We start from the raw sequence: 23911 nt of genomic DNA on the forward strand, positions 1-23911 counted from the left end.
ACAGTCTGAGATTACTGTCTTGTGTGGTCTTGCCAATTATCCTGTAATCCATATCCCAACTCATGCAAATTCATTAACTTCTATAATACATATTCATGCGGAAAATATTGGTTGTTTTTACACACGTACTGCAGGGCTGGACAAAATTCTCCTTGGCATCTTCTTTTGCTTCTTGACCTTTATATATTCTGCAGCTGAGTGTTTCAGTGCCAAGCACATGGAGCTACACTGATCAGCCTTAACCTTAAAAACATGAAGGGTGACATAATTAACAGTGACTATCTTGTGATAGTGGCATCTGTCAAAAGGTGGGCTATATTAGGGAGCAAGTAAACAGTCAGTTTTTGTAGTTGACAAAGTATTCAAGTATAAGGATCTGAGAGACTATGACAAGGGCCAAATTGTAATGGCTAGGGAACTGGATCAGGGCAATGCCAAGTCGGCTGGTGTTCCCAGTGTATAGCAGTTAATATGTACTAGAAATAGTCCAAAGTAGGGCACCCATTGATCTAGTTATAGGCAGCCTAGATCCTTGTGAGGTGTGACGTCTACTAGACAGTCAAGTCCAATCCCACAGAAGTACTATTGTAACACAAATTGTTGAAAAATTTAAAGCTGGTTATATGGTGTCAAAACACAAGAGTGGATCTCAAATTCCTGCTCAGCAAATCTGTGCAGACTCCTGCCCACTATGGAATGTGATTAGAAAGGGCACAAGAACATCCCAACTGCATCATGGGAGTAGTGGAAGATGAAGAATCTCAGTCGTGAAGACAGCTGGATACATGACTGCATGTAAAACCTACCTAAACATGATACAGCTCTACAAAACTGCAGTATACCCTAAGGCCAGTGGGCTAATGTACCTGGCCACACTGCAAAATTATTCAGGTGTGACTTTAGGAAAAGGATAGAGATTTAAAGCTGCTAACTTCGCTTCCAGATTTCAGTCCAATCACATATATATGGGAAAAACAACTCTAATCTAAGATGCCCCCCCTCCCCCCCCAAATGGATTTACTGCTAATGTTTTGGTAACAGATGCCACAGTACAACTTTAAAGGCTTTGTGAAGTCTGTGCCTAAAGTCACATTCAGTGGTCCAAGAAAGATCTAAACAATACTTGGCCGGTGGCTGTAATGACATGGCTGATCAGTGTAAAATTGAACTGGGGTGCAATGGCTACTAATAAAGAATGGGGAACTAATTCGACTACTACTAAAAATGAGGAGAGCTTTTGTGACAACTACTGAAGAAACAAAAAGGCTTCTTGGATTACTACTTAAGAGTAAATGTTGAGAACTACTACTACTACTACTTTGTTGTGACTATTGCTGAAGTTACTAACAGTAGGTGCAGTACTGTGACTACTGAAGGTTAAGGTAGTCCTGCTGTAACTACTTGAGAGGTGAGTAAGTTGTTGCAGTAGAACTTTGCTATGGCTAGTGTGGTGGGAGGCTGCTATGACATTTGAGGAAATTGGAAGAGTGCCACCCAGAAGTCTTACTATTCGCTGGGAGAGTGACTACTATTAAAGGGAGCCTTATTTGGACTAAGAAGGAAAAGCTTCAAGTAATGTGTAATGCCCAAACATCCATCGTTGCAAAATATTTTGTTTAAAGATGATTGCTTCACACACAAAAAAAACAACAAAAAACATTGTCTGATCTGAGTCTTTCAATGCCTTGTTCGTGACTACTAAAACTGGCCAAGATTTCTCCAAGCTTATTGACCTCACATTTACACATACAGGTAGGACATGTGTTTTGTTATCTGCATCTTAGGTGGCTCAAAAACACGTCACAACATAATGGATGCATGCTTTAAAAAAACAAGTGAAATGTTCCGCATGCACTCCACGTTAGAATGGACTGATCTTTGTTCCCTGTGTAAATTCACTCTTAACATTTACATGGTTCCAGGTTGTGCTACACATTCTCTGTCAGGTATTCGGTAGAGTACTTTACTTCAGTATATGAATATCAAGGACATGCCCTAAAGTTCTATTGAAGATTTCTGGGCAGGTTTCAAGGGCTACTAAGTGTATGGCAGAAAACCTACTCAGACATGAACACAGTATGTAGATAATATATACCGTATTTTTCGGACTATAAGACGCACTTTTTTTTCCCCCAAATTTCGGAGGAAAATGAGGGTGCGTCTTATAGTCTGAATGTGGGTGGAGGAGTGGGTTTGCAGCATGGCCGCGCTACTGCCACCGCTGGTTTTCTTCAGCGGCAGGAGCGTGACAATCTGCAGGCCCCGGCAGCTAAGACACTCCCCGGCATCCGCCGGTCTATTACAGCAGATGCCGGGGACTGTCTTAGCTGCCGGGGCCTGCAGATTGCCGCGCTACTGCCGCTGAAGAAAACCAGCGGTGGCAGTAGCGCGGCCATGCTGCAAACCCACTCCTCCTCCACAGGTCCCGGCAGTCAGTTAGCCCCCCCACCGGCCCCATACCTTTAGTGATGCAGGCCGGCTCCTGCACGGCGAGGCCGCAGGAGCCGACCTGTTCCGATGACAGCCGGGAGCCTAATGAAGGCTCCCAGGCCTGTCATAGATATATATTACTATCGCGGCTGGTCTATGACCCTCCACGATAGTAATGTATAGAATCTCCCATAGACGGCAATACACTTGTATTGCCGTCTATGAGACTTGCAATCAAATGATTGCAGGTTCAAGCCCCCTAGGCGGGGGATATTAAAATAGTAAAAAAAAAAAAAAAAACACTTAAAAAAAATATAATAAAAAATGAAATAAATAAAAGTTCACCTCCTTTCCCTAGAATACATATTAAAGTATAACATTACTGTGAAACATATACATTAGGTATCCCTGTGTCTGAAAATGCCCGGTCTACTAATATTTTTATGTACAGTGAACGTCAAAATCAAAAGTGCTAAACTGCCGGGTTTTTCTCTCTGTTTTGCCTCTGAATTAAATAAAAGGTGATCTAAGCAATAAACATTTCCCAAAATGGTATATCTAAAAAGTACACCTGGCCCCACAAAAAAAAACGCCCTATGCATCCCCGTACAGCTGCAGGGTCACCTGTCAGTGTGGCCTTGCAGCTGTTCCAAAACTACAACTACCATATATTAAATATTTTACCATTTTTTGCCTGAAAATTTTTTTTCACTATTTTTCTCCTCTAAAACCTGTGCGTCTTATAGTCCGAAAAATACGGTATTTCTGTGAAGGTTACATTTTACAGTATTGTTATTTCTGTGCATCTAGGACTTCTGCTTTCACACACATTTCCTATAAAAGAGCTATATTTTTTCTTACGAGTTTTGTTTCATCTTTTCAGAAAGGAGGAAGAAAGGAGGAAGCAGTGTCTTTGGTTACAAATGAGGAGTTCATTCTTGAGAACCTTAAAAATGAGTCTGTAATGTGTTTTTTTGTGGATTTTGCATCCTTGTTAATAATGTCTATGGGTAGACTGGTCAGACTACATTTCTTCACTAATTTGTGTGATGTTGTAGTGGAGAACTGCATGCACACTACTTCAAACCATATTTGCCAACTATTGTTGGTTGACCCCAGGAGTCCATTTGCAGAGTGTCGCAAAACTTATATGGCTACTCTCAATTTCAGTAAAACCCCATCCCACGTTTTGATGCCAGTCAGACCCCTAATGTGCCCATAAAATGTAGAATATGTCTGAGTGCTTGGCAGATGCAACAGTTTTACACCAGGCCTGGGAGATCTATTGCAGTCCCGTTCTCACTTGGTTGTTAGCATCAGACCCCTGTCGACCATATATTTATGAACTAGCCGAAGACCCAGCATCAGATCCCCTTTTATAAATCACCTTGCCCCCTTTGTCTGACCATACCCCATTTCGTAGTTGATGGCACATAAAGTGCCCAAGACACACACAAAGTGACTGCTTTCCCAGTGGGAGATTTGCCTACTCTTCTGGGAGTCCAGGAAGTAACCCCTTTTTCGGGATCCTCCTGGAGCCATAGGGAAAGTTGGCAAATATAACTAGTAGTGACTATTCAGGTACTGTCTCTACTACTGCAACTGACCCCACCGTTTCTTTTAAAAAACGAAAAAGTTGTATATGTAAATCAGCCCCACAGAGCATCGTGGGCATTCCCAGGGCCTCTGAGCACCCACGTGTCATACCTCTGAAAACGCCCCTCCACTGCTTGTGCTCCGTATGCCCTCCTCCTTGCAGTAGTAGAGGCAGTACCTGAAGAGTCTTTTTAAAGGCTATGCAGGCATATGTTTAGCTAAAAATGCATTTTACAATTGATAGAATCCCTTTAAAGTAGAGAGTATTTTTTTTTTTTTTTTTTTTAATTAACTAGAGTTGTAGTTGATTTAATATAAAAATTGAATTGTAAACGTAAATTTTGCACTGCTGATTCCTTAAAGAGGAACTTTACCCCCTGTTCAACCTGTTTTAGCCCCCACCAATCCCCAACAAATGCTGTTCGCTCTGGTGCCTGATATGATATTTAGTCTCTGTACTGTCAGGTGACAGTGTCAGGCAGGAGCAAATAAGGCGGTATGACTCTGAGCACTGATTCTGGCTGCCTCTGATTGGAGCTCTGAATCACACCCCTTTTTTTTGCTTCTGCTGGACACCACCCTCCTGACAGACTACTTAGACTCTGTACTATCAGGCACCAAAACTAACAACTCTGATTGATCAGGAACAGAAGGTCTGGAGAAAAAGTTCAGTGCATAGTAACAGATTCTAAGAACTGGACCTGGTGAAAGTGATGAAATGTTCTTTTTAAATAATTTATTTTATGTATTTCGGTTCATATCAAAAGAAAAATTCATAGAAGGATCTTGTGTTTCTTTTCAAAGGGATCTAGAAGCAAGAGCACAAAAGGAGTTTTTTCGCGCTATGTTTAAGCTTCCAAGAAATGAGAGGTTGTATGATGTTGTGGATTGTTCTCTGTGGACACCTTTCAGCCGATGCCATACACCAGGAAGGATATATACTTCTGACAGCTATCTCTGCTTTGCCAGTAAGGAAGATGGAGTATGCAATGTTATTATACCACTCAAAGAGGTAGGACTTTGAATGTTTTTCCGTTTTTTGTGCTGGATGCATGATATTTGACGTAATTACAACATATGCTCAGTTACTATATCTGATACATAAAGTAGGCCTACCAGACAAAATGTAGAGAAGGCCCTATAGAAAGCTTACTTATCACTGCTTGAAGTTACAGGTCTTTTTTTTAATATTCATATATGAAATATAATATCTAGCAGACATGTTTATCTTTGTCTCTTTTATATAATAATTTTTTTCATAATTGAAGGTAGTAAGTGTGGAAAAGATGGAGGACACCAGCCTTCTACCAAACCCTATCATTATCAGCATAAGGCAGCAGATGGCTTTCCAGTTTATTGAGCTAAAAGACCGAGAGAGTCTGGTTAATGGTTTACTCCAAAGGCTTCAGCAAGTCAACACAAGCACAGTGTGTCCAAGAAACGGAGACCTGGTACGGTACATACATAATGGATAGTTTTTGTCCCATAATATTTCATAAACACATAATACTTAATCCTTGTATTGTTGGAAAGATTACATAGAACAAAGCCATATGAGAAGCTTATTTACACCGACTTTACGGCTCAGAATTGATCAGTCGTACAGCTTGTTTTATCATCATTTGTAACTTCCCCAAATTTCAGCCTGATTTTAGAGATGTTAATTTTTCGTTGGATACATATTGTGCAGTTATTTTATTTCTGTTATCAGTGTGGATGAATGTAATCTATATGAAGGAGGTGTCATACATATTCTACAGCTTCAAGCAAAGTATAAAGAGGCTTAACCACTGTATTATTTTATGTTCTTTATCTTTCTAATATACTTTTATTTCATTTTCTAACTATGTAACCAGGTTTGGGATCTCTGATCCAGCAGCATATACTTATGCTCATTGGGTTTAGGGCCCTAAATCTGATGATCCCAGTCCTGTATGTGGTTCTCTTCTGTAGATATTTAAAGAGCTTCTGCAGGCTTAGTATAGGATATTTGAAAACCAATCATTGGACTTCATAAATCTACATCAAAATCCAGAAACAAATGAAGTTCATGTAATTAAATATTATTAAATAAATTCATAAGATAAATAAACCCAAATAGCAGCAAGTCATGACCACAGAAGTGCACCATTGCAATGTGCAAGAAAAGTACCAATGAGCTCCTCACACTTATTTAATCATGAAGCAAATTAGAGTGAATACCAACCAGAAGTCCTGTGACCACTGACCTGCACCCCAACGTGTGTTTTGAACTAGCTTCCACAGGAGGATATATAATTGTGTGTTTGGATGTTTGTGAGTTTGGATGTTTGTTCCTCAATCACGCAAAAACGGGTGAACGGATTAGCATGAAATTTGCCACAGACCTAGATATTCACTAGGAAGAAAACATAGGCTACTTTTTAGGTCCCACACTCACCCGGAATCCCGACCGCGACCAGCAAAAGTGCTCTCCAGTTCCACTGCAGGACCTGAGATGACGTCATCACAGGTCTTTCAGCGGGGCTCCGATTGCTTGGCTGCAGTCTGGGGGCGGGCCACAGGGGAAGCTGAGTGGCCTGATACGTTGGTGGGCTTGCGTGGGCGGCACCACTGACAAAGTCTCTGCCCGAGAAAATGGCGGCTGCTCCCGGCTCAGAGCGACGACGCCATGCCGGCCGGCAGCATGGAGCCGGCATAGATTGTGGCCGCCTCATCCCACATTCTGCAGACAGCCGCACCAGAAGCAGTGACTTTCGGTTGGAACAAACAGGGCTGAAGGACCTGAGCTGACGTCACCACGTCATGCGCGGGGCTTCGATTGGCCCAGGAACTGCGCAGGTGGAGCTATAGACCCACAAGCTGGCGTGCACCCACTCACAGGAAGAAAATGCTGGCGTGCATGACGGCATCTGAGAGCCGCCCCTTGCCGGCATTGCTGGAGCGCGACGTGGAGCGGTGAGTCCGCCGGGGCCCCAGGGGTCGGAAGGGGTACAGGGAACTGTGCAGCAGTCCACAGATCGCCGTCTACTTGTGCCGCGTGCCGTGCATGGTCTGCCAACTCCATGCACCCCTGTAACCTCGACGCGCGTGGGGTGGAGCCGGGTTCGCAGGTGTGTGTGTGTGTGTGTGTGTGTGTGTGTGTGGTTAGAGATGGCAAAAATGGGGCACAGGGTGGGGGGGTGTAGGGGAAGAAAGGGGGCACGGGTTGAGGTGGGAAGTGGGCTCAGGGTCGTGGGTTGGGGAGGGAGAACGGAGCGAGGGAATGTTGAAGCGGATAGGGAAAAAAGGGGGGGGGGCCAGCGGGGCACAAAGTTGGGGGTCTATGCTATCTTCAATCGTAGACATAAATTTTAAAACAGTTGTCAGGATTTGCACTTTTTTTTCCCAAGGGAAAACAATGGGATGAACCATTAAAAAACAAATATTCGCCACGTCAATCCCTTGTTAGTTTATTGTTCTGGCTTTTTGTGCTCCTCCCCAGTCTCTCCTTATTTCCATATGCACATGAGACTGCTGCAGCCAGTCATTGTCCTTACTGCTGATACTGTCATGTATGACACATTAACATTGGGGCCATGTCATTCCATTTCCTAACCCTTTTCCACTTTACATGCTTGCATAAAATCAGACATCTGCTTTGTCTGGACTTCCTACCATTCTACAAAGACATACTGATAGGCAAAAAAATGTACATTGTGATCCCTATATGGGGCTCACAATCTACATAAAAAAAAAGTTGGTAGAAACTCAATTTAGTGAGAATTGGATAAAATCGAGCAGCCATTTGTAACATAACTGTGTTCTTGTGACTAGGTGTTTGGCAAAGAAGGGTTTGGTAATATGAACATAATGGTTACTCAAGATGTGGAAGGTGGAAATGAAAAGGAGAAGTTGTCAACAAAAGCAGAAGCTTTGATGTCCTCTTTACATCAGACTGGAACTGATAATCCTGAAACTAAAATGGTACAGTATATCTACTTCATTGTAGGAACTCACTTCATGAAACTTCATCTATAGCAGGGGCTCCATCTGCAACTGTTGTTTAATGTCCATTGCTCTAATCTTGTAACGAATCAGAGCAACAGACATTAAAAAAGGTAGTGTGAACTGACCCATAGCAAAGTGTGTGTTGACATTTGCTCTGTGAAAGTTTCTACCTTTACAAGAGATCTTTATACAGTTTTCTATGACCACAATTCAGAATTTATGATAATCCTTCTCAATGATACCAGTTTATCATCTCCATTATACTGTTGTTCATTTTTATCATCCATTTGACATTATTCTGAATAATATATTGGTAAAACAATGCTGATCTTCCTGGTATAATTGTCCAGTGGGAGCAGTGTATGTGTATTCTACAGTCTGTGGGTCAGGAATGTGGCACAATGCAGAATATTCACATTTTCCCACACAAATTAGAACAAAAGTAGCTTAGTCAATAAGTAAATGTTTAGCTTGTCCTTTCAGTTTTGAGAATTGGAATATTCGTTAAAAAAAAAGATAACTAATGCACTTTTTAGAGCAGACATGTGAGATGTTAGATCTCATCTTGGGCAATAAAACAGAAATATTCGGGAAACATCTTGGCCATACTTTTCATTTCTGCATGACAGAGGTCATTGTTATATACAGCAGCATCTTTTGGGTTGGCTTTTTTTTTTTTTTGTAAAACTTCATTAGTATATGGCAAATATGATGTTTTTATGAACCTAATATTGTATATTTGCCAGAACAGAACCTTACTGTCAATCATGTTTTTAGTATGTTGGTGCATTAGGCTATGGGCTACAAAACAATTTGGCTGGGGACGCATTTCACACTATCAAAGATCACACTTTAACTATGGTATATTGCAGCATATTGAAAGTGAATGGGGTTGTGCTGCAGGTGCAAGACCTTACAGGTGCAAGATATCCAACTCTGCCGTATTTTTTGCAACTATAATGTCATGGTCGTTTCTAGCTGTGAGTCATGGTATTGAACTTTTCAAAAGACTATCTAGAAGCCCGAAGTCTTTCATTTCCCAATGCCCTCTTGATGCACCAGCTTTTGGTCAAATGACCAACCCTGCTCTACTTCACTTATTTCTCCACTTGTGTCAAGAGTAGACATGAGCGAGTTGGGTTCATGATGAATTTTCCAAAACTTTCGGGTTCAGCACTTGGGTCATTATTATACTCTGGTGCCTTTTATTTTATTTTTTTTTTTTGGGGGGGGGGGGAGAGAATAACATACTAATAGCCATCTTTCACCACCTGCCTGGGGCTTCGTGCAGCTTCTGGTTTTTCTCTTGTACCGTTTTCCAGCTTCCTGGGTAACATCACTGGTGCTGGGTCACTGATGAGGCTGATGTTATTGGGCCTCAGGGATCATATGACACATGAAGTCCAACCACAAGCCTCGGTGATGATCAAGCACCAGTGATGTCACTCAAGAGACCAGAAGATGGCACTAGACAGGATGCCGTGGTGGAGCCTTGGTGAGGTGAAATGTGCATATCAGTGTTTGTTTTTTCAATACCTTCCCTGCCCTTTCTCTTATTATACAATGGGGCTTGAAGAGACCCCAGGGTATATTAATAGCTCTTCCCTTCTGTCCATAACCAAAACTTGGTGAACCTTGCAAATATCTGCAAAATGAATCTTGCAAGGTTCACCCATCATTGTAAGACACACTGTAATTGCGACAGGAATGCAGCAAATACTTATGGAAGTGGGACCTTCTGCTGCATGTAATACAGTGCTGGAAGTTTTAGTACACTAATAACCCCATTAATCCGGCCCTGTTTCCAGCACAAAGAGAGAGTTCCTAACCCTTTACATCAGTTGTCAGGTTTAGAATATGGGAATTTGGGAATAAATGTGAGCACTGCTGTCAAGCTCTCCATGCATGTATATATGGGAATTGGGCAAGATAGCTGTCAGCCAAATGCGCACGTCTGGCTTGGCCGATTAGTTCACATCTACAAAATTAGATTCAATTTGTTCAAGAGAAATGAAGCACCTTTTATCTAACTGGCCGATACTTATTTCACCCCTTTTATTTATATTTTTTTTAATTTCTTTTATTCAGGTCACAGATCTAATGTATATTTCCAGTCCTGCAGAGAAGAGAACTGAGCTGGACATTGTACGTTAGCTAATAGATGAGGAATCCTGAATAAAAGCCGTTTTAATAGATTAGTGGGCCCCATTCAAAATATCCTTAATTGGGCCTTCCCACACATAATTTTACTGTATCTTGAAATAGCCTCCACTTCAGGTTCCCTTCCTCATTGTTCACTAGCATTATATACAAATAAGAAAAAATATAGTTATACTTCCTATTCTTGTCCAGTTCCCATGAATATGCTTGCAGGCTGCAGCAGTAATATCAGCGGCTCCGCACTCATCACCTCTCCCTGCAGCAGGCATCATTAGCTGAAAACTAAATAATGGAGCAAAGAACTGTTAGCTCTGTGCTCCACTATTGTATTCACTTAATTTGTGTTTTAAGGACACAGAGTTGAAATCGATACCCGCTGTGCAGGACAGCACCGAAATGTGAGACTGTTCTGCTCGATCCGGGTTGGCACTACTGTAGAGCCTGGAGTAGAAGCACCTTCTGCCGTATGGTTAAAGCAGCTCCATGTAGATGAGTTCTCTGACAAGCAAAAGGCATACTAGAGCGCAAATATACACATGGATGAAAGTGCTGATGTGCAGATTTTCTTTAACCTAAATTTAGCATCAAAGAACTGCATTTTTTTTCCACCTTCATTTAATGAATTGAGTGACTTCTGTTAAGAATGTCCTAGTTTTTGGTTTCCCTTTTATCACTGAAAATAAGGAAACAAACATTGCGTTGCATTTTAACATTCAGAACCTACTAATACAGGGAATTATAAATAAATTTATATGGTAACCAAAAATCTACCTGTGTGAAACAGATGGGGAAACATAAGGGTCAAGAAAAGCCTTTGTCTAGGGTCACACAGCAATATTTGTCACTAAATTTAAAAAAAAAAAAAAAAAAAGCTGTGTTTCTACAACACGGGGCCTTAGCCTCAAATGCGATAGTCCCTATCTTATCTGGTATATGTAGTCATTTCAGTTCCAGTATCTGGCTGTGTTGAAGTGACATCACAAGGACAGTATACTACTCCACAGACCTTATTTAAGGAACCATCTGGTTGCCAGTAAAAAAATTTACAGTGAATGTATGATGCGTAGTTAATATACCCGGTGCCTTCCTTTTTAGCTTTCCTTTTTCTGGTATGATTCCTAAGTTTCCTAGATTCTGTAAAAACTCCACCAGCTACTACTTGCAATAATTTGGAGGATCCACCCACGAAAATTAAAACGTAGAGCATCAGGTATTATAACTATACATTTATTAGTCTTCAGTACTTGATACCTTTTTAATGGCTAACTAATAAGTTAGCCATTAAAAAGGTATCAACTACTGAAGACTATATAAAGTTTTTTGTTTTTTTATATTTCCTACCCACTGGCTAACACGGTACGAGAACAAACATTTTCCTTATACATTTATTGTGAAGCAGAGAGTCCCTTTAATAAGGACAGAATTGCAAAGAAGGATTTAGCTTTTATTTTATAAAAATCTTTGGTTTTGAGATGTAATGTGTATGAGCACCTCTTGACTGTTCCTGGATGGCAGATATCAGGGTAATGAAGGAAGGGCCTGTTGGACTATCACCAATGTGTTCACCTGACAGCTATTGCATTTGTGCAGCTTTCACGTCTCCGTACAGATTATTGACCTAGAATGAGTTTCCTCCATTTTTTTATTTGACTTTTCTGTGTTTTTTCTGAACTCCTAGCCACAAGAACAGATACAGGAGCTTTTATGGATGGACCATTTTGCTGAGTATGGAAGGACAGTTTGTATGTTCCGCACAGAGAAAATCCGTAAGCTTGTTGCTATGGGAATACCCGAATCCCTGCGAGGAGAACTGTGGCTCATCTTTTCAGGTAGTCAATAAAGTTTTGAAAAGTAAAAAGTATTTATAAATATATTATTTTTTCTTGGCATTTATCTCTAGCCCAAATAGCCACTATTTTGCCATCAAGCATCCACAGTTTGCCCGTGGTCAGTGCCTGGAAATACATAAACTGTGTAATGACCACCTTTAGGGAGTGTTCAAGGAATGGGCATTATCTAAAACTTTGCCACCATAACAATTGCGAAATTGATAACTGACTGGATATTACAACACATAGATCAATCACAAGTGATACAATAAATGTGTACACTTTGTTGGCTTGAACCACTGCCACATTGACAGATGCTATGGATCAGGATCACCACATTAAGCAGTCTACATGCATAGGTCTTCTTTATATAGCGTAATTCTTCATTTCCTATCTGTTTGATAAGCCTTAGTTACACAATGTTTCCTTACATACAGATGCAGTGACTGACCTGGCCACTCATCCTGGTTACTACAACAGACTGGTAGATGAGTCAATGGGTAAAAGCTGTATGGTGAGAGAAGAGATAGAGCGTGATTTGCACCGATCACTACCAGAACATCCAGCCTTCCAAAACGAAACTGGCATTGCAGCTCTGAGAAGAGTGCTTACTGCTTACGCCCACAGAAACCCTAAAATAGGATACTGTCAGGTAATGCATTAGAGCATAGCCTTAGCTACATCTTAAAGGGGATTTCCCTGTTTTTACAAGTTTCTACAATGACATTGCGTGTGGGAAATCTAGTGTTTAAAGTAGCCGCAAAGTTGGATGACTTTTAACAAACCTCATCCACACACTTAAGAATGAAATTTCTGTGGAATCCATGATTTTAAATCTGTAGTATGTCAATTCTAGTGTGGATTTTCTGCCGTCTAACAGTCTTTTGTGAACAGAACCTTTAATGGGTGTTCTGGCCCCAAATAGTTTTTTTATACTGATGACCTATCCACAGAATAGGTCATCACTATGTGATTTGTGAGGGTCCTATACCTGGTTTCTGCACATATCCGCTGTTGCAAAAGCTTCTCGGTGCCAGAAGTGGCTAGTGGATGTGGAGTGCATACAGCACCGCTACTATTCAAGTAAATTCTTGCATGCCAGAAGACAGAAACCACAGACCGGGTGCGGCGGTGAGCGTTTTATGCTCTCCGCTGCGAAACTGTTTTTTTTTTAATCCGGACACAGAGTACTGCATGTCCGACTCTGTGTCCGGATTATAAAACCCGGTTTTGCGGCGGAGAGCATAAAACGCTCACCGCCGCTCACGGCCGGACAGCTTTCCCACCCATTCAAATGAATGGGTGAGAAAGACTCCTGCAGGTTTCCGTCTCCTGCTCTGTTTTATGCAGGAAACGGAAACCTGCAGTACGGAGAGCAAAACGCAGATGTGAACGAGCCCTAATGTATAGTAGCAGTGCTGCATGAACTGCCTGTCCACTAGCAGTTTTGAGTACCCCAAGGCTGCTTCATCAGCTGATCTCTGTGGGGTCCAGATGTCAGATCTCCAGAGATCCCATACTAATGACTTATCCTATCAGCATAGAAAAAACAATTTGAGTCTGGAAAACCCTTTAAGATCGGAGCCTCACGTAACAAACGCAAAAACTGTTTTACGGTCTCTGCAATATGGATGGTATTCTGGCTAATCCCATCCACACATTGCAGAATAATATCTGCAGCAGACATGCTGCGATTTCAAGAACGATTGCGATTTTGTAAATAGCAGCTTGACAATTACACATACAGAAATGCATTTCTGCAGCGTTTTTTTGTCTTAGGAACTTAACCTAAAAGAGTAATAGGAGTGTGTAAAAGTATTCTAACCGATTATTTATGACTAGGCATTGTTTTTTACTTTTATTCTAACACTGTTGTGAACTTTTTGCATTTCTGTTATGCATCTTCGTATTTCATGGACATCCTGTGCTTTGTACTATTCACCCAAAATGCCAGGTCACATGTCTATGTTATACATATCCTGATCTGACAAATGTACATGGCCTTTTTTATTTCTTCTTCTCTTCAATTAGTCCATGAATATCCTCACTTCAGTCTTACTACTTTATGCCAAGGAAGAAGAGGCATTTTGGCTATTGGTTGCAGTATGTGAAAGGATGCTTCCCGATTATTTTAATCACAGGGTCTTAGGTAAGTTAATCATTCGTAATCAGTGACATTTATGCCATCTTCTGGCGAAGAATAGAATTACAGTTCCTTTGCACTGGATTTATGTAGTGTTTAAAAAGTAGTAAATGAATCATTTTGTTTAAAGGAACCATATCATTGTAATAAGGCTGCATTCACACAGAGTAACGCCAGGCGTCATTTGTGTGTAATTTGTGTGTCTTTTACGGCCGTCATAAAACGTTTACATAGAGTTCTATAGGAAAAGACGGCAGTCATTTACGGCTGTCATTTACGGCCGTCATTGTAATTTTTGCTGTATTGTCTTTCAGCAAAAACATGCAAATGAGATTGAAATCGAGAACTGAAGATTTTATTTTTTTAGGCAAAAATTGCCCAGTCCTATATTCAGCTTATTAAAACTGCAGGTTTAGAACTGTTCTTTTATCTTAACAGTATCACATATAATTGTAAAGCGTTAATCTTCTACGGATCCAGATGTAAAATGGTAGATTCCAAGTTATATTTGTTTTCTGCTTTCTTATCTTGGCATATACTTGACAGGGGCCCAGGTTGACCAATCGGTTTTTGAAGAACTCATACAGGAGCGGCTTCCTGAGCTGGCAGAGCATATCACTGACTTATCCACATTGGCTTCCATATCCTTGTCATGGTTCCTGACGCTGTTCATCAGTATTATGCCCCTGCAGAGCGCTGTCAATGTTGTGGACTGCTTCTTTTTTGATGGTATCAAGGCTGTCTTCCAGATCGGCCTGGCAGTTCTGGATGCCACAGCAGTTGAACTGTGTAGCAGTAAAGATGATGGACAGGCATTAATGATTCTGAGCAGGTTGGAGACTTTTTTTTTTTTTTTTTTTTAATCGCATTTGTTTTTCTTTGTTACTTCACTTCAGGCCTAAATTCTAGAAGAAGTAATAACATCTATGACCAAATCTGTTAATGATATAGTATGTCAAAAAATAGATTTCTAGTTTTCGTTTGATAATTGAATTGGCCATTTGTACCTAAAATCCTACTAGAGAATCTTTTGGGCTGTGTATTAAGCATTTGCTGTGCCAAATATATTGCTGTGCTGTGTGTATTTTGTATATACTTTCAGCTGCTAATGTATATATTGCTGTGACTAGATTTTTAGAGCATGTCAGGAATAAGGAGAGCCCTCTTCCCCAGACTGGAAACTTGCACAGTTTATTGAATAATGAACAAGAGCTTTACCCAGTTACTGACATTGCAGATTTAATACGGGATTCCTATGAGGTATGTAAATGAAAGCCTGAAATAGCTAAAACACAATAAATGTACCATACTATGTATTCCAGCTATGGTATCTTCTCATGCTTGTTTAAAGGGGTTTTAAGTGATAAGTATATCTATGACCTGTCTTTAGGATAAACCCCCAATATCAGATCAGTCCTGCTTTCCAGGCACTGGAAGGGAATGCTTCAACGTTATCATTTACTGCTGTGTTCTTGAGTCACTTGTGCATGGATTTGTTCTCTTTTATAGTGACAGATTTTTTTCATTGTTTTGTTATTGTGAATAAAATTAACGATTTGTTCGATGTCATTCCAGAAATTTGCCAATGGCTCCGTTGAACAGATTGAACACTTGCGCTGTAAACATAGGATCCGTGTTCTTCAGAGCCACGAGGAGACTACAAAACAAAATGTTGTGAGTACCTTATAGAGGGCTAATGAGAAAACCATTATAATTGGCTCCAGATCCCCATTAACATGCATGTTCACAGAACCAAATCTTCATGTTATTTCGCTACAAATGCATAAGGGTTGTTAAAAATATATCCTGACCCCTCTGGAGCCTCTGGTCTGTTGTTATAAAATCACAAGCAGGCCAACCTATAGTTTCACTGATATAAGACACAGTGAAACTGCTCAGGAAGGTCGCCCTTATCCAGACCCAACTTTTCAGTTGTACAAATTTTCAGTGTACTATATTTTACATACTGGATATCTTCTTCCTCCAAGACCACTTTTAACAGTAAATTTGGTGTTTGTCATGAAGGTTTCCCAATAGGTATAGATTGCAAATTGTTAGATGCTGTAACCTAAAACGTCTCAAAAGAGATCTGTTTTTCATTTCTAGCTTAGAGTTGTTGCACCCGATGTATCCTTTCTGCTTGAAGATTTAGAAGATCTTTTTGACATGTTTAAGGTAAGGGTCATGCTGTGTGAGGGCCCAATCTCTGTGTTTGCTCTGTGGCTTATGTCCTTGCCTTCATCTCTTCTAAAGATGTGCAGTGAACTCTTACTGTTAGCTGTGCATTCACTTGTAGTTCAAGGCTTTGCCTTATACCATGTAGACTTTATCTGTCAAATGCCAACTATACTATCAAGGTTTATGTACTAGGCACTAGTCACTCTTTCAGTAGTTATTTTCCATCACATGTTTGAAGGCTAGAGTATTGGAATATGCTACACCATTTTATCAACTATGAATAGGCATTCTGGCAGTCTCAATACTCTAGCTTCACACCTGCGTTCAGGTTTCTGTACATGGGGTCCGCCAAACAAACCCAATCTGGTTAAAAAAAAAAAAAAAAAGTGGTTACCTTTGGAAACTTGGGAACTCCATAGACTATAATGGGGTTCCTGGGTTTCTGCCCAAAAAGGGCGAAAAATGCGAAGAGAAAAGCGCTACTTACATTTTTCATGCGGAATGGGGACCAGGATCCCCGGGCGCAGATGTGAACCTAGCCTTATAATTATCAGATGCATTATCATTTTTACAGTGCAGGTACAGAGGATTCTTTTTGTTGAAAAATGGAAGCTGTGCAGGCAGTGTGATCAGGGCCCACTTTAGTTTCTATTAGTTTGATCTGTCAGCCGTTGACTTAGTTTAGAATAGAAATGGATGAAGATGGAACTATTGAGTCGTGGTTGAAAAAGAAGTCACAGTTCTTAGGCCTTCAAACAGAGCACAAGAAAGGAGGTGTATCATAGAAAGCATTCTATTTATCCCGTATGCAATTCTGAAACTTGAGTAAACCTGACTGTACACCACTTTTAACTCCTAAATGCCTATGTTTTTTTTTTCTGTTTGTTTTTCTTTCAGAGAGAGCATTTCATCAATTGTTACTGGGAAGGGACATCTTCATTAGTTGAACGCCATGACCCCAGAAGGCCCTATGCAGAACAGTACAAGATTGATAGTCGACAGTTTGTGTCCCTCTTCAGATTGTGCTCGCCCTGGCCTTGGGGTTCACACACAGAAGTTTTAGCAGAAAGATTGTTTCGTTTACTGGATGAAAATCAGGACCATCTGATTGAATTCAAGTCTTTTGCATGGTGTTTAGGTAATTTTTTTTTGCACATGGTTATAAAATTATTTTTATGTGATGACTTATTTTATCTATATTTTTTTTTCTCAGACATTATTTATCATGGTGAAATGAATGAAAAAATCAAGTTGTTATATAGACTTCATATACCACCAGGTAAGATGCCTGCATCATAAAAAGCTTGATGTCTAGACATTGACATGTACACAGGCTACTGCTTGGTGAATGATGGTGAATTTTGTATAATTGAATTTTAATCTGGTCTTAGACTGCAGATACATAGCAATGTTGGCCACACAAATGAAGAGTGCATGATAGCTTTGCTACACCGCAGCATAATAAAAGTAAATGGCAACGTGTTGCAACTCACACGTTGGTGCAACACTACAGTGGCAAGAATTGTACTGCTGGATTTCTTGTGACTGCAATGTTCCAGCGGCAGCAACCTGTGAATAACACCACACCCATTCTGTTTTCAACTGCAGGCTCTGCCTCTAACATAAAGATTGATAGGTCTTGATGCTATCAAAACAGATTTGCTGACAGATCTGGCCATGTCTTGGGTGCACCAAACTGCTCATTAGTTTACAGTTTACAAACCTGACAGACTGCTTTTCCATGATCCCTTTTAGGTTGATATGAGCATACACAAAAAACACAATGTGTGACTTCTATCTCCTACAGTGGGGAAAATAAGTGTTTGATACACTTGTGATTTTACAAGTTTTCCCACCTACAAAGAATTGAGAGGTCTGTAATTTTTATCCTAGGTACACTTCAACTGTGAGAGACAGAAACAAACAAACAAACAAAAAAAAAAACAACAGAAAATCACATTGAATGAAGTGTACCTACGATAAAAATTACAGACCTCTCCATTCTTTGCAAACTTGCAAAATCGCCAGTGTATCAAATGCTTCTTTTCCCCACTTAGCCAACTCTTGGTGAATGGAGTTCAGTGGCTCCATTTAACATGTAAATGTGTACATTAAATGTACACATAATACACACTGTGAAAATAGCCATAAAACACAGCAGAAGGATGCACCGGTTTTCAGTTTAAGGGGGCGTTCACACTACCGTCTGTGTCCGACATGTAGTGTCCGCTCCTAGTGTCCGCTCAAAATCTGTCACGGACACTAGGAGCGGACACTAGATGTGTCCGTGACACCTGTCATTCACTTGAATGGGCATCGGGTGCGTTCTTTTACACTCCGTGCCCGTCCTTCCCTGTCCGCAAGAGAAGATGTCCGACTTCTCAAGCGGACAGAAAAACCCTGCATGCAGGGTTCCTCTGTCCGCTTGAGAAGTCGGACATCTTCTCTTGCGGACAGGGAAGGACGGGCACGGAGTGCAAAAGAACGCACCCGATGCCCATTCAAGTGAATGACAGGTGTCACGGACACATCTAGTGTCCGCTCCTAGTGTCCGTGACAGATTTTGAGCGGACACTACATGTCGGACACCGACGGTAGTGTGAACGCTCCCTTAGAGCATTTCCTTCTGTAAAGTTGTATAAATTTCTAATAGCTATTTTATTTATGGGAAAATTAGGTGACAATCAATATAGAAGATTTGACAGCTCATATGGGATGGCACTTTTGTTCAGTGACATAACAAGAGTTTATATAAATTACATTTCAAGGTCTAAGTCTGTCTTGTTAATTTGATCAAATTTGCTAATTTTGTATTTTTATTTTATTTTTGGCAGCTCTTACAGAGAATGACCATGATTGTCAATCACCACTCAAGGGGCCACTTTTATCCACTACTAGACCACTAAAGCTTACAAAGCCAAATGGTATGTATACATTTTACATATTACATATACTAAGTGCTTATTACTTAAACTCTTACAGATGGAACTTTTCCTGCTATTGTACGTGGCCTTTATTTATCTATTAGACCTAATAAATTCATCTGCAGATTTGTAATTTTCACTATTTCCTGTAATGAGAACGGCTTCACTAAAAACCTGAAAAACTTTTTGTCCACAGGTGGGGAAAAAGATTATCAAAAACAACTAAAGCAAATGCTAAGAGACTTGGCAAGAGAGAAAGATAAAAGCACAGAAAAAGAGCTTCCCAAAATGACGCAGGTATAGTATCTGTGCCAATCCCTTATTCGTGGCTGAGCCAAGTATCACCTTTCTGAAAATCAAAGCTTAATTGTTTAGATCTCTGGTGGGTCCTTGTAGATTTGAGTCGTATAATATAATCAGACCTTAACCTTATGTGATAAGATAAAGTCTACTAGGGAATTCTTGTTGGATACAGGACATGAAAAAAGCTCTCTAACTTGATGCCTAGTGTAAGTATTATCCACACTTGTGGATTAAATATAAATCAACCAAACTAGGCATAGGCCACACTATCAGCCATTAGTCCCCCTGATGCATTTTCTCACTTAATATATACTAGGGGTTCCTTAGGTTATATAGACTAGGCAAATGAAATTAAAGTCCTAATAAACAGATTATTGAAGTTCATAGTACATTTCCCAGAGTCCTGATATACACATAAAAGCAGGTAAGATGCCATGAGGGACTGATTTCAGGGCAGATGAATTGGTATCTAAGCCTGTCCATCATAAGCCGCACCCCTATTATGTGTAGACTAGAGTTATTGATTAGAGATGAGCGAACAGTGTTCTATCGAACTCATGTTCGATCGGATATTAGGCTGTTCGGCATGTTCGAATCGAATCGAACACCGCGTGGTAAAGTGCGCCATTACTCGATTCCCCTCCCACCTTCCCTGGCGCCTTTTTTGCTCCAATAACAGCGCAGGGTAGGTGGGACAGGAACTACGACACCGGTGACGTTGAAAAAAGTAGGCAAAACCCATTGGCTGCCGAAAACATGTGACCTCTAATTTAAAAGAACAGCGACGCCCAGCTTCGCGTCATTCTGAGCTTGCAATTCACCGGGGACGGAGGTTTCCGTCCAGTTAGCTAGGGCTTAGATTCTGGGTAGGCAGGGACAGGCTAGGATAGGAAGGAGAAGACAACCAACAGCTCTTATAAGAGCTAAATTCCAGGGAGAAGCTTGTCAGTGTAACGTGGCACTGACGGGCTCAATCGCCGCAACCCAGCTTTCCGCGGATCCTGAATGGAATACACTGACAGTGTATTCCCGTATACCCGATATATACCCCCGATACCCGTTCCAACGGTGTGCCCCCCCACCTTCACCCCAGAAATACCCTGCAAGTCCCCTAGCAATAGAATTGGGGCTATATACACCCACTATTTTTGCTACTGCCATATAGTGCCATTGTCTCACTGGGAATTCAAAGAATATATTGGGCTTACATATAACTTCAATTCCAGGGAGAAGCTTGTCAGTGTAACGTGGCACTGACGGGCTCAATCGCCGCAACCCAGCTTTCCCAGGATCCTGAATGGAACACACTGACAGTGTATTCCCGTATACCCCATATATACACCCCAAATCCCCGTTCCAACGGTGTGCCCCCCCACCTTCACCTCAGAAATACCCTGCAAGTCCCCTAGCAATAGAATTGGGGCTATATACACCCACTATTTTTGCTACTGGTATATAGTGCCATTGTCTGACTGGGAATTCAAAGAATATATTGGGGTTACGTGCACCCACAATTTTTGCTACTGGTATATAGTGCCATTGTCTGACTGGGAATTCAAAGAATATATTGGGGTTATAAATACCCTCATTTCTTGCTACTGGTATATAGTGCCATTGTCTGACTGGGAATTCAAAGAATATATTGGGGTTATAAATACCCTCATTTCTTGCTACTGCCATATAGTGCCAGTTTCTGACTGGTAATTCAAAGAATATATTGGGGTTACGTGCACCCACAATTTTTGCTACTGGTATATAGTGCCATTGTTTGACTGGGAATTCAAAGAATATATTGGGGTTATAAATACCCTCATTTCTTGCTACTGGTATATAGTGCCATTGTCTGACTGGGAATTCAAAGAATATATTGGGGTTATAAATACCCTCATTTCTTGCTACTGGTATATAGTGCCATTGTCTGACTGGGAATTCAAAGAATATATTGGGGTTACAAATACCCTCATTTCTTGCTACTGCCATATAGTGCCAGTTTCTGACTGGTAATTCAAAGAATATATTGGGGTTACGTGCACCCACAATTTTTGCTACTGGTATATAGTGCCATTGTCTGACTGGGAATTCAAAGAATATATTGGGGTACAAATACCCTCATTTCTTGCTACTGGTATATAGTGCCATTGTCTGACTGGGAATTCAAAGAATATATTGGGGTTACAAATACCCTCATTTCTTGCTACTGCCATATAGTGCCAGTTTCTGACTGGTAATTCAAAGAATATATTGGGGTTACGTGCACCCACAATTTTTGCTACTGGTATATAGTGCCATTGTCTGACTGGGAATTCAAAGAATATATTGGGGTTACAAATACCCTCATTTCTTGCTACTGGTATATAGTGCCATTGTCTGACTGGGAATTCAAAGAATATATTGGGGTTACAAATACCCTCATTTCTTGCTACTGGTATATAGTGCCATTGTCTGACTGGGAATTCAAAGAATATATTGGGGTTATAAATACCCTCATTTCTTGCTACTGCCATATAGTGCCAGTTTCTGACTGGTAATTCAAAGAATATATTGGGGTTATAAATACCCTCATTTCTTGCTACTGGTATATAGTGCCATTGTCTGACTGGGAATTCAAAGAATATATTGGGGTTATAAATACCCTCATTTCTTGCTACTGGTATATAGTGCCATTGTCTGACTGGGAATTCAAAGAATATATTGGGGGTTATAAATACCCTCATTTCTTGCTACTGCCATATAGTGCCATTGTCTGACTGGGAATTCAAAGAATATATTGGGGTTACAAATACCCTCATTTCTTGCTACTGCCATATAGTGCCAGTTTCTGACTGGTAATTCAAAGAATATATTGGGGTTATAAATACCCTCATTTCTTGCTACTGGTATATAGTGCCATTGTCTAACTGGGAATTCAAAGAATATATTGGGGTTACAAATACCCTCATTTCTTGCTACTGCCATATAGTGCCAGTTTCTGACTGGTAATTCAAAGAATATATTGGGGTTACGTGCACCCACAATTTTTGCTACTGGTATATAGTGCCATTGTGTGACTGGGAATTCAAAGAATATATTGGGGTTATAAATACCCTCATTTCTTGCTACTGGTATATAGTGTCATTGTCTGACTGGGAATTCAAAGAATATATTGGGGTTATAAATACCCTCATTTCTTGCTACTGGTATATAGTGCCATTGTCTGACTGGGAATTCAAAGAATATATTGGGGTTATAAATACCCTCATTTCTTGCTACTGCCATACAGTGCCAGTTTCTGACTGGTAATTCAAAGAATATATTAGGGTTATAAATACCCTCATTTCTTGCTACTGGTATATAGTGCCATTGTCTGACTGGGAATTCAAAGAATATATTGGGGTTATAAATACCCTCATTTCTTGCTACTGGTATATAGTGCCATTGTCTGACTGGGAATTCAAAGAATATAATGGGGTTACAAATACCCTCATTTCTTGCTACTGCCATATAGTGCCAGTTTCTGACTGGTAATTCAAAGAATATATTGGGGTTATAAATACCCTCATTTCTTGCTACTGGTATATAGTGCCATTGTCTGACTGGGAATTCAAAGAATATATTGGGGTTATAAATACCCTCATTTCTTGCTACTGGTATATAGTGCCATTGTCTGACTGGGAATTCAAAGAATATAATGGGGTTACAAATACCCTCATTTCTTGCTACTGCCATATAGTGCCAGTTTCTGACTGGTAATTCAAAGAATATATTGGGGTTACGTGCACCCACAATTTTTGCTACTGGTATATAGTGCTATTGTGTGACTGGGAATTCAAAGAATATATTGGGGTTATAAATACCCTCATTTCTTGCTACTGCCATATAGTGCCAGTTTCTGACTGGTAATTCAAAGAATATATTGGGGTTCTAAATACCCTCATTTCTTGCTACTGGTATATAGTGCCATTGTCTGACTGGGAATTCAAAGAATATATTGGGGTTATAAATACCCTCATTTCTTGCTACTGGTATATAGTGCCATTGTCTGACTGGGAATTCAAAGAATATATTGGGGTTATAAATACCCTCATTTCTTGCTACTGCCATATAGTGCCAGTTTCTGACTGGTAATTCAAAGAATATATTGGGGTTATAAATACCCTCATTTCTTGCTACTGGTATATAGTGCCATTGTCTGACTGGGAATTCAAAGAATATATTGGGGTTATAAATACCCTCATTTCTTGCTACTGCCATATAGTGCCATTGTCTGACTGGGAATTCAAAGAATATATTGGGGTTACAAATACCCTCATTTCTTGCTACTGCCATATAGTGCCAGTTTCTGACTGGTAATTCAAAGAATATATTGGGGTTACGTGCACCCACAATTTTTGCTACTGGTA

General features: G+C 40.4%; 1 protein-coding gene across 2 annotated transcripts in view; it reads left to right on the top strand.

The window, feature by feature from the left end:
- TBC1D8 (TBC1 domain family member 8) overlaps positions 1–23911 on the top strand; it is a 72882-nt gene that overhangs the window by 42515 nt on the left and 6456 nt on the right. For both annotated transcript variants that reach the window (XM_075265102.1, XM_075265103.1), the window contains exons 7-20: positions 4831–5038; positions 5295–5477; positions 7822–7971; positions 11834–11984; positions 12422–12636; positions 14016–14133; positions 14674–14959; positions 15258–15387; positions 15703–15801; positions 16234–16302; positions 17203–17443; positions 17519–17584; positions 19140–19229; positions 19426–19526. In XM_075265102.1, the coding sequence (XP_075121203.1) occupies positions 4831–5038; positions 5295–5477; positions 7822–7971; positions 11834–11984; positions 12422–12636; positions 14016–14133; positions 14674–14959; positions 15258–15387; positions 15703–15801; positions 16234–16302; positions 17203–17443; positions 17519–17584; positions 19140–19229; positions 19426–19526 (2107 nt within the window). The remainder of the gene's footprint in view (positions 1–4830; positions 5039–5294; positions 5478–7821; positions 7972–11833; positions 11985–12421; positions 12637–14015; positions 14134–14673; positions 14960–15257; positions 15388–15702; positions 15802–16233; positions 16303–17202; positions 17444–17518; positions 17585–19139; positions 19230–19425; positions 19527–23911) is intronic.

This window comes from Leptodactylus fuscus, chromosome 2 (genome assembly GCF_031893055.1).
Source record: "Leptodactylus fuscus isolate aLepFus1 chromosome 2, aLepFus1.hap2, whole genome shotgun sequence".
In the NCBI taxonomy this organism is placed as follows: Eukaryota; Metazoa; Chordata; class Amphibia; order Anura; family Leptodactylidae; genus Leptodactylus; species Leptodactylus fuscus.